Source organism: Lolium perenne, chromosome 3 (assembly GCF_019359855.2).
Source record: "Lolium perenne isolate Kyuss_39 chromosome 3, Kyuss_2.0, whole genome shotgun sequence".
NCBI classification, from domain to species: Eukaryota; Viridiplantae; Streptophyta; class Magnoliopsida; order Poales; family Poaceae; genus Lolium; species Lolium perenne.
Window position 1 is genome coordinate 203,693,469 of NC_067246.2, and position 12,355 is coordinate 203,705,823.

The window sequence follows — 12,355 nt, forward strand, 5'->3', positions numbered from 1 at the left end:
TAGTTGCTAGTTTTACTTTATTTGCTATCTTGTTCACTATATCAAAAACACAAAAAAATTAGTTTACTTGCATTTACTTTATCTAGTTTGCTTTATTCTTGTTGCTAAAATGGCCAACGCTGAAAATACTAAGTTGTGTGACTTCACAACCACAAATAATAATGATTTCTTATGCACACCTATTGCTCCACCTGCTACTACAGCAGAATTCTTTGAAATTAAACCTGCTTTACTGAATCTTGTTATGCGAGAGCAATTTTCTGGTGTTAGTTCTGATGATGCTGCTGCCCATCTTAATAATTTTGTTGAATTGTGTGAAATGCAAAAATATAAAGATGTAGATGGTGATATTATTAAACTAAAATTATTCCCTTTCTCATTAAGAGGAAGAGCTAAAGATTTGTTGCTATCTCTACCTAAGAATAGTATTGATTCATGGACTAAATGCAAGGATGCCTTTATTGGTAGATATTATCCCCCTGCTAAAATTATATCTTTGAGGAGTAGCATAATGAATTTTAAACAATTAGATACTGAACATGTTGCTCAAGCTTGGGAAAGAATGAAATCTCTGGTTAAAAATTGCCCAACCCATGGACTGACTACTTGGATGATCATCCAAACCTTCTATGCAGGACTAAATTTTTCTTCACGGAATTTATTGGATTCAGCTGCTGGAGGTACCTTTATGTCCATCACTCTTGGTGAAGCAACAAAGCTTCTTGATAATATGATGATCAACTACTCTGAATGGCACACGGAAAGAGCTCCACAAGGTAAGAAGGTAAATTCTGTCGAAGAAACCTCTTCCTTGAGTGATAAGATTGATGATATTATGTCTATGCTTGTGAATGATAGGACTAATATTGATCCTAATAATGTTCCATTAGCTTCATTGGTTGCACAAGAAGAACATGTTGATGTAAACTTCATTAAAAATAATAATTTCAACAATAATGCTTACCGGAACAATTCTAGTAACAACTATAGGCCATATCCTTATAATAATGGCAACGGCTATGGTAATTCTTATGGGAATTCTTACAACAATAATAGGAGTTCACCCCCTGGACTTGAAGCCATGCTTAAAGAATTTATTAGTACACAAACTGCTTTTAACAAATCTGTTGAAGAAAAGCTTGGGAAAATTGATATACTTGCTTCTAAAGTCGATAGTCTTGCTGCTGATGTTGATCTTTTGAAATCAAAAGTTTTGCCTAATGAGAATCATCATAATAAAATTGTTACTACAGAAAATGCCATTCAAGTTAGAATTAATGAGAATATAAGATTAATGGCTGAACTGCGTGCTAGGTGGGATAGAGAAGAAAATGAAAAACTAGCTAAAGAGAAGAATATAGCTAAAGTTTGGACTATTACCACCACTAGTAATGCTAATGCTACACATGTTGCTGCACCTCCTACTAATACTAATAAAAGAATTGGTGTTAGCAATGTTTCCACTTCTAATGCAAAGCGCGAAAAACTGCTAAACTGCTAAAATCACTAAACCGCCTCGTGATAAAGCTGCTGAAATTTTTTCCAACATTGGGGATGATGATCCCATTGCTTTAGATTATAATGGTTTGAATTTTGATGATTGCCACATCTCTGAAGTTATAAAGTTCTTGCAAAAACTTGCTAAAAGTCCTAATGCTAGTGCTATAAATTTGGCTTTCACACATCATATTACAAATGCTCTCATAAAAGCTAGAGAAGAGAAACTAGAGCGTAAAGCCTCTATTCCTAAAAAGCTAGAGGATGATTGGGAGCCCATCATTAAGATGAAGGTTAAAGATTTTGATTGTAATGCTTTATGTGATCTTGGTGCAAGTATTTCTGTTATGCCTAAGAAAATTTATAATATGCTTGACTTGCCACCACTGAAAAATTGTTATTTGGATGTTAATCTTGCTGATCATTCTACAAAGAAACCTTTGGGGAAAGTTGATAATGTTCGCATTACCGTTAACAATAACCTTGTCCCCGTTGATTTTGTTGTCTTGGATATTGAATGCAATGCATCTTGTCCCATTATATTGGGAAGACCTTTTCTTCGAACTGTTGGTGCTATTATTGATATGAAGGAAGATAATATAAAATATCAATTTCCTCTCAAGAAAGGTATGGAACACTTCCCTAGAAAGAGAATGAAGTACCCTTTTGATTCTATTATGAGAACAAATTATGATGTTGACACTTCATCTCTTGATAATACTTGATACACACTTTCTGCGCCTAGCTGAAAGGCGTTAAAGAAAAGCGCTTATGGGAGACAACCCATGTTTTTACCTACAGTACTTTGTTTTTATTTTGTGTCTTGGAAGTTGTTTACTACTGTAGCAACCTCTCCTTATCTTAGTTTTGTGTTTTGTTGTGCCAAGTTAAGCCGTTGATAGAAAAGTAAGTACTAGATTTGGATTACTGCACAGTTCCAGATTTCCTTGCTGTCACGAATCTGGGTCTACCTCCCTGTAGGTAGCTCAGAAAATTAAGCCAATTTACGTGCATGATCCTCAGATATGTACGCAACTTTCATTCAATTTGAGCATTTTCATCTGAGCAAGTCTGGTGCCATTTTAAAATTCGTCAATACGAACTGTTCTGTTTTGACAGATTCTGCCTTTTATTTCGCATTGCCTCTTTTGCTATGTTGGATGAATTTCTTTGATCCACTAATGTCCAGTAGCATTATGCAATGTCCAGAAGTGTTAAGAATGATTGTGTCACCTCTGAATATGTCAATTTATATTGTGCACTAACCCTCTAATGAGTTGTTTCGAGTTTGGTGTGGAGGAAGTTTTCAAGGATCAAGAGAGGAGTATGATGCAACATGATCAAGGAGAGTGAAAGCTCTAAGCTTGGGGATGCCCCGGTGGTTCACCCCTGCATATATTAAGAAGACTCAAGCGTCTAAGCTTGGGGATGCCCAAGGCATCCCCTTCTTCATCGACAACACTATCAGGTTCCTCCCCTGAAACTATATTTTTATTCCATCACATCTTATGTGCTTTTTCTTGGAGCGTCGGTTTGTTTTTGTTTTTTGTTTTGTTTGAATAAAATGGATCCTAGCATTCACTTTATGGGAGAGAGACACGCTCCGCTGTAGCATATGGATAAGTATGTCCTTGGTTTCTACTCATAGTATTCATGGCGAAGTTTCTCCTTCGTTAAATTGTTATATGGTTGGAATTGGAAAATGATACATGTAGTAATTGCTACTAATGTCTTGGGTAATGTGATACTTGGCAATTGTTGTGCTCATGATTAAGCTCTTGCATCATATGCTTTGCACCCATTAATGAAGAAATACATAGAGCATGCTAAAATTTGGTTTGCATATTTGGTTTCTCTAAGGTCTAGATAATTTCTAGTATTGAGTTTGAACAACAAGGAAGACGGTGTAGAGTCTTATAATGTTTTCAATATGTCTTTTATGTGAGTTTTGCTGCACCGGTTCATCCTTGTGTTTTTTTCAAATAAGCCTTGCTAGCCTAAACTTTGTATCGAGAGGGAATACTTCTCATGCATCCAAAATACTTGAGCCAACCACTATGCCATTTGTGTCCACCATACCTACCTACTACATGGTATTTTCCGCCATTCCAAAGTAAATTGCTTGAGTGCTACCTTTAAAATTTCATCATTCACCTTTGCAATATATAGCTCATGGGACAAATAGCTTAAAAACTATTGTGGTATTGAATATGTAATTATGCACTTTATCTCTTATTAAGTTGCTTGTTGTGCGATAACCATGTTTACTGGGGACGCCATCAACTTTTCATTGTTGAATTTCATGTGAGTTGCTATGCATGTTCGTCTTGTCTGAAGTAAGGGCGATCTACACTGAGTTGAATGGTTTGAGCATGCATATTGTTAGAGAAGAACATTGGGCCGCTAACTAAAGCCATGATCCATGGTGGAAGTTTCAGTTTTGGACAAACATCCTCAAATCTCTAATGAGAAAAGAATTAATTGTTGTTGAATGCTTAAAGCATTAAAAGAGGAGTCCATTATCTGTTGTCTATGTTGTCCCGGTATGGATGTCTAAGTTGAGAATAATCAAAAGCGAGAAATCCAAATGCGAGCTTTCTCCTTAGACCTTTGTACAGGCGGCATAGAGGTACCCCTTTGTGATACTTGGTTAAAGCATATGTATTGCGGTGATAATCCAGGTAGTCCAAGCTAATTAGGACAAGGTGCGGGCACTATTGGTACACTATGCATGAGGCTTGCAACTTATAAGATATAATTTACATGATGCATATGCTTTATTACTACCGTTGACAAAATTGTTTCATGTTTTCAAAATCAAAGCTCTAGCACAAATATAGCAATCGATGCTTTTCCTCTATGGAGGACCATTCTTTTACTTTCAATGTTGAGTCAGTTCACCTATTTCTCTCCACCTCAAGAAGCAAACACTTGTGTGAACTATGCATTGATTCCTACATACTTGCTTATTGCACCTATTATATTACTCTATGTTGACAATATCCATGAGATATACATGTTATGAGTTGAAAGCAACCGCTGAAACTTAATCTTCTTTTGTGTTGCTTCAATGCTTTTACTTTGAATTATTGCTTTATGAGTTAACTCTTATGCAAGACTTAATTGATGCTTGTCTTGAAGTGCTATTCATGAAAAGTCTTTGCTTTATGATTCACTTGTTTACTCATGTCATATATATTGTTTTGATCGCTGCATTCACTACATATGCTTTACAAATAGTATGATCAAGATTATGATGGCATGTCACTCCAGAAATTATCTGTGTTATCGTTTTACCTGCTCGGGACAAGCAGAACTAAGCTTGGGGATGCTGATACGTCTCCGACGTATCGATAATTTCTTATGTTCCATGCCACATTATTGATGTTATCTACATGTTTTATGCACACTTTATGTCATATTCGTGCATTTTCTGGAACTAACCTATTAACAAGATGCCGAAGTGCCAGTTGCTGTTTTCTGCTGTTTTTGGTTTCAGAAATCCTAGTAAGGAAATATTCTCGGAATTGGACGAAATCAAAGCCTGTGGGCCTATTTTTCCACGAAGCTTCAGAAGTCCGAAGGAGAGACGAAGAGGGGCCACGAGGGCCACACCCTAGGCGGCGCGGCCCCCTTGGCCGCGCGGCCCTATGGTGTGGGGCCCCCGTGCCGCCTCTTGACCTGCCCTTCCGCCTACAAATAGCCTCCGTGACGAAACCCCCAGTACCGAGAGCCACGATACGGAAAACCTTCCAGAGACGCCGCCAACGCCGATCCCATCTCGGGGGATCCAGGAGATCGCCTCCGGCACCTGCCGGAGAGGGGAATCATCTCCCCGGAGGACTCTACGCCGCCATGGTCGCCTCCGGTGTGATGTGTGAGTAGTCTACCCCTGGACTATGGGTCCATAGCAGTAGCTAGATGGTTGTCTTCTCCCCATTGTGCTATCATTGTCGGATCTTGTGAGCTGCCTAACATGATCAAGATCATCTATCTGTAATTCTATATGTTGCGTTTGTTGGGATCCGATGAATAGAGAATACTTGTTATGTTGATTATCAAAGTTATATCTATGTGTTGTTTATGATCTTGCATGCTCTCCGTTATTAGTAGATGCTCTGGCCAAGTTGATGCTAGTAACTCCAAGAGGGAGTATTTATGCTCGATAGTGGGTTCATGTCTCCGTGAATCTGGAGGGGTGACAAGAACCTCTAAGGTTATGGATGTGCTGTTGCCACTAGGGATAAAACATTAGTGCTATGTTCAAGGATGTAGTCACTAGTTACATTACGCGCAATACTTAATGCAATTGTCTGTTGTTAGCAACTTAATACTGGAGGGGGTTCGGATGATAACCTGAAGGTGGACTTTTTAGGCATAGATGCAGTTGGATGGCGGTCTATGTACTTTGTCGTAATGCCCAATTAAATCTCACTATACTCATCATGATATGTATGTGCATGGTCATGCTCTCTTTATTTGTCAATTGCCCAACTGTAATTTGTTCACCCAACATGCTGTTCGTCTTATGGGAGAGACACCTCTAGTGAACTGTGGACCCCGGTCCAATTCTCTTTACTGAAATACAATCTACTGCAATACTTGTTCTACTGTTTTCTGCAAACAATCATCTTCCACACAATACGGTTAATCCTTTGTTACAGCAAGCCGGTGAGATTGACAACCTCACTGTTTCGTTGGGGCAAAGTACTTTGGTTGTGTTGTGCAGGTTCCACGTTGGCGCCGGAATCCCTGGTGTTGCGCCGCACTACATCTCGCCGCCATCAACCTTCAACGTGCTTCTTGACTCCTACTGGTCCGATTAAACCTTGGTTTCTTACTGAGGGAAACTTGCCGCTGTGCGCATCACACCTTCCTCTTGGGGTTCCCAACGGACGTGCCAACCACACGCATCACTGGTATCAGAGCAAATGTTGCGACCTTAGGTTGGAAAAAACCTACAAGAGGCTTACTAGGGACTCCTTGTTGTTCACATAACACACATGTATCAATGTTTCGGTTAATACAATTATAGCATGGTATGTAAACATTATCATAAACACAAAGATATATTATAAGAACCATTTTATTATTGCCTCTTGGGCATATCTCCAACAACCCCGACCAGATCAATGAAGACCCGCATCAAGTAGATTTTCGTCTTGCGGGAGAGAAATTTTAAGACCGCCTCCTTTATTGGATCCTAGCTAGCAGGCCCCACGCCACCCGCTGGTAACATGCAAGATCCGCCACACCAAATCATACTAGAAGCCCGAGGGCTAGGCCGTCATCGAGAAAGACGACGACAGAGCAGGGTCAGCCCTCCACCGGATCCGACCCAACCACGCAACAAAGAGGAACTATGGAGACGACACGTGAGATACCTAGATTAGATGATTTAGGGTTTCGTCGAACACCATCCAGCCCATCCCTTCTTCTCCGTTGGCGGCCATGATGCCGCTCGGTGAGGGAATCCGCCACCACCCTGACAGTCCTCTGCCCCTAGTTGCTTCACGTCGACCGCCCAGCCATCTCCAACGCCCCACCATTCCCAGACTACTTCTTGTATTGCAAGTTTTTAATCGAATATCGCCACCTAAACTCGTAGATTCAGGACCATAACATATTAGTTCCATCCCAATGCTTAAGACTTATATTATTTTTAGAAAGTCAAACTATACCAAGTTTGACTAAGCTTTTACCAAAAATCATTGACATGCAAAATACAAAATTTATATCATTAAATAGATAATGAAATATATTCTCGTATGGTATCTAGAAAATATTATATTTATTGATAGGTTGTTCCAAAAGTTTGGTCAAACTTTACTTGATTTGATTTTTAAAAAAATATACAAGGCTTAATCTTTAGGATAGAGTACAACTGGGTATGGGTAGCCTAGTTCGGATGGCCAAACATAATTTTATGTTGTGCATAATTTTCCGTGCAAGTTAAACTGTGCAAACATTTTGATCAAAAATATAGATAATTATACAAAATCTACCATGTTAAATACATATAATATAAAAATATGTTTAATACCAATTCTAAAAATATTAATGTATTATTTTATTGTATATATTTATATTTTTATCAATATAGATGATTAAATTTCACAAAATTTGACATTAATTAAAATTTATATGTAACATATTTTGGGCAGGAGGGAGTACATGACAGTGGCCGTTGAAAGATCGCGGACATGAAAACAGATCACAACAATTTGGTTGGTGAGTGGTGATAATCAATGATCGCTTTCGGCCCCGTGGACACATTCTCCGTCCACACTCCACATCGAGCCCACCGCAGAGAAAAGGGCATGTCTTCCTCTACCTCCATGTCAGTGGTGGCGGTGGTTCTACTGGTACTGGCGGCGGCACAGCCAGCGCGGGCGGATCCGGCGTGCTACTCGCGCTTGTTCAACTTCGGGGACTCCCTGTCGGACACGGGCAACTACCACTTCGTCTTCCCAAACGACAACCGCGAGCCCGCGATGAGGCTGCCCTACGGCGAGACCTTCTTCAACCGCTCCACCGGCCGCTTCTCCAACGGCCGCCTCATCGTCGACTTCATCGGTACGCGCGCGACCAATCAATTTACTACTCCGTAGCAACATTAGTAATTCTGAAATCCGTGGGGTGCGCCAGCGGAAGCACTGGAGCTGCCGTTCTTGCGGCCGTACTGGAGCGGGCAGAGCGCCAAGGACTTCGCGCGCGGGGCCAACTTCGCCGTTGGCGGCGCCACGGCGCTGAGCCCGGAATTCTTCGAGGAGAATGACGCGCCCCTGCCTAACCCTGACACGGTGTGCCTCGACAAGGAGTTGGATTGGTTCAGCGACCTGCTCGAGTTTCTCTGCCCCAACGATTTGGCCGGTATCACTCCCTTATCCTTCACCCTTTTTGACCAGCTGGTGAAAGTGTTCTGTATCTGCTAATACTTACTACTGCGAGTTAATTGGTTATAGCAACCAAGGTGAATACTGTGTCCAGTGTCCTAGTGTGTCGGTCCATTTTTTCAGTCACTACAGAACATCCCAACTGAAGTTTCAGCAGAAGGAACTGATAGTGATGCAACGAGACTTGGAATGTATTTATCTGCTATCCGCCAGATTACAGTTCTAAATTTGCGCACTAATGGTTCAAGCCTCCTGCTGTTTCACTACCATAGACAGAGTCCGTAGAATCGAATGCTGTTTTTCGGTACTTCGTGAACACTATTCTGGATGTCATCTTTACATAATGATCCAGAATCATGTATACTGAACAGATTGCACCAACATGATGGACAAATCTCTCTTCTTAGTTGGTGAAATTGGGGGCAATGATTACAACCTACCTATTTTCACTGAGGTGTCCTTTGAGAAGATTCGCACCTTCACCCCGAGTGTTATTGCGAAAATTTCTTCTACTGTTACCGTGAGTCCTTCGCTGCCGTTGGCACTATTGTTTCTGCTCAGTCCCAATTCCAGAAATAGTGCAGGATTACATAGTCAGTAATGCAAATGAACTGAGTTTGCAGAAATTGATAGAGCTGGGTGCTAAAACGTTGCTAGTTCCTGGCAACCTTCCAATTGGCTGCGTCCCAGCATACCTCATGAGATTTGAGAGTGACGAGGAAGAATATTATGAGCCAGACACTGGTTGCATACGTTGGATGAACGAGTTCTCGCAATATCATAACAAACTTCTTGTGGATGAGTTGGAAAAATTGCGGAAGCTTCATCCTGGCGTGGTGATCATCTATGCTGATTACTATGGAGCTGCTATGAAGGTTTTCCGTTCTCCTGAGCAATTTGGTGAGTTCAAAGCCTTCTATTATCTACTATGAAATCACCTCGTAGGATACAAGAAAAATACTTTTTGCTAGCCAACATATGTCAGTCCCACCTTTTTTATGACAAGTTTCAAACTACTAAAGTATATCCCTAGGATAAAGAAGAAGAAAAGTGGATTGTCAATTTTTTTACCAAAGTTTTATTTTGATTATACCAAATTGACTCCCCAAACCGAAAATTTCTGTAATTGTGGCAAAAAGGTTGTTATTTTCATTTATGAAGAAAAGGAAGAATACAAGGACTTTGAACACCATGGATCTCAAAGAAAATTATTCACTCTTGCTGAGTAAACTAGAGGGTTTTCTGCGGATAAATTCAGTCCTAATCTTCTCCAACTAGTTATTGCTTGTACATAGCCACTTTCTTTCCTGTGTAATACGATATCAATGTTTTCAGTAGTTGCTGATCCCCTGTCCACGTTCTCCTTATTATAATTGTTGTTCAGGGATCAAGTATCCTTTGGTGGCTTGCTGTGGTGGAGAAGGATTTTATGGTGTGTCGGAAACTGGAGGATGTGGATACGGAGAATACAAGGTTCGTGATGATCCAGAAAAGTACGGATCATGGGATGGCTTCCATCCATCAGAAGCTGTATACAAAGCAATTGCGAATGGCCTGTTGAGAGGACCATACACCCAGCCTCCGATTGCCACCACCACCAATTCATGTCCACAACTTACTGAGATTGTCTCTTCTTTTGAAAACAAGGTCCTCTCTGATTTGTAACTACGTTCAGACTTTTATACATTCTCATAATTTTCTTAATTGCAACCATGATTGTCATGGTTGCAGTTTCTGGATTCTCAATTGTAACAAATGTGTACGTATGCTAAACGGTACAGCTTCACTTACACAATAAAGGATAAAAAGATACCTACATTTTTCGGCTATATGATTTTCCAGAGAACAGGGTGTGTTCAAGCTACTGTTCTCGTTTTGTGATGATTTGACGAGGCTCATTCGGAATTATTGGTGGGGTGCTGAACGTGGGAAGAGAATAACTCATTGTGTTAGTTGGGCGAAATTGAATAGAGCAAAAACCTATGCCGGTTTGGGCTTCAAAGACCTAGGGATATTTAATCAAGCTCTCCTTGCCCGTCAAGCTGGGCGATTGTTAGCTTTTCTGGAGACCTTGTGTGCGCGGGTGCTTAAAGGCTAAAGTGTAGTATTATCTTAATGGTGATTTAGTTGACACGGTCTCTACCGGGAATCCTTCGTCAATTTGGACAGCTATATCATATGGTTTGGAGCTACTAAAAAAAAGAACTAATATGGCAAGTTGGTAATGGGCATAGACATGCAGGGATAGCTCGATCTCTAGGACGCAATACTTCAAAGCCCTAACCCCAAAGGATAATCGACGCTACCGCAAGGTATCTCAATTGATTTATGATGATGGCAGCTGAAAAGTGCATTTGGTCCGTAGTTTATTTGTGCCAATTGATGCTGATTCAATCCTAAAGATTAAACCGTCTCGCCGCCTTGGTGAGGACGTGCTCGCATGACAGTCGGAGCCATCAGGTGTTTTTTCGGTATGCACTGCATACAAATTAGGTCTTGCATTCCACCCTGACCAGTGTGCCATTGCGGATTCAAGTGCCCAAACGGATTCATGCTGGGCAAGAATATGACGGGTCTCTGTACCACCCAAGGTGAAGGTTTTTGCGTGGAAGGCTGCAACAAATGCTTTAGCTACAGTGAAAAACAAACTGCATCGCAATATGCGGGTTACTGCGCACCGTAATATTTGCGGCGCAACGTTTGAGGATGTTGCTCATGCCCTATACAGTTGCCCCCATGCACACGCACTGTGGGATGATATGAGAAAAATGTGGAACCTGCCGGCAAATTTTGATATTCAACAACCTTCATACCACTGGTTCCGTTCCTTGCTTCCACAAGTACCAAATCAGTTGGTTGATGTGACACTGCTGGTGGCATGGCGTGCATGGTTCGCTCGGAATGAGGTGACGCATGATAGACCTCTCCCTCCGATTGAAAGCTCTAAGAGATTCTTCTCTAATTATATGAAGCTGATTCGGAATTCCAAAGACACCTCTACTGAGTCGTTGATTAAGGGCAAGCAACTCCTGCTTGTTGTTGGTCCTCCGCCTGCTCCATGTGATGCAAAAAAAGGGCCGAGACATACCTTGGTCTAGGCCACCGATGGGATGGGTGAAACTTACTATCGATGGATCTTTTGTACGGAAGACGGATCTGCTGGTATTGGCATGGCTCTACCTGATGACCGAGGTTTCTCATCTTCACCTCTTGCAGGTTCTTGGCTGATTGTGATTCACCTTTGGAAGCTGAAATCCAATCATGTGTGGAGGGCTTAGAGCCATCTCTACCAAGAACCGAATTGCCAATTACTATTGAGACCGATTGCTCGAAGGTGGTGGATGCTGTGAAGTTGGTGGGTAGAATAGATCACCCGATCTTCACTAGGTATCTGAGATTAAGCTATTAATTAGTCAAGGGCGTGAGTGTGTTTTTGTAAAAGCGGAACGATCACAGGTTAGGGTTAGCCATGGTTTTGCAAACTTTGCTATATTAGAACATCATAGTGCTACTTGTGGTTAGGTTCTGGAAAGCTATTCTTTAGGATGTAGATCATGATCGACTTGTAACCAAACCTGCTTAATAAAGTTCATATCAAAAAAAGTGTAGATTTATTTTTCGAAATTACTGGATGGATATGCATGTACGTTCATGTGCATTGCAATACAAAACAAATTTTCATTTGTATGAAGTTCATCCAGCTTCAATTTCATGAAATTACTCGCGCTTTATAAATAAAGCTAAACAGCTAAACCGATACAGTGGTAAGAGGACTCTAATACAAGAGGATCCTCTTACAAAGCAGATCAAAGATAAATAAGAAAGATAAAAGGAGAACTGAACCTGCCACCTAAGGCATCAAAACATGACCGATGGATACCAAAGCTCCAACACGACTTCTCCAAGTTTACCACTATGCCGTTACCCTGTAGTCAGATGATGAAAATTGCTACAAGTGATGG

The 12,355-nt window shown here is 40.9% G+C and overlaps 1 protein-coding gene across 1 annotated transcript; it reads left to right on the plus strand.

Annotated features, from left to right (window-relative positions):
• The first annotated feature begins 7,732 nt into the window (after positions 1–7,732).
• Positions 7,733–10,222, plus strand: LOC127343138 (GDSL esterase/lipase At1g28570). Its single transcript, XM_051369250.2, has 5 exons — positions 7,733–8,073; positions 8,146–8,370; positions 8,765–8,913; positions 9,017–9,293; positions 9,778–10,222. Exons 1-5 carry the CDS (start codon positions 7,746–7,748, stop codon positions 10,056–10,058), a joined length of 1,260 nt encoding a protein of 419 aa, XP_051225210.1. The 5' UTR covers positions 7,733–7,745; the 3' UTR covers positions 10,059–10,222.
• The last annotated feature ends 2,133 nt before the right edge of the window (positions 10,223–12,355 follow it).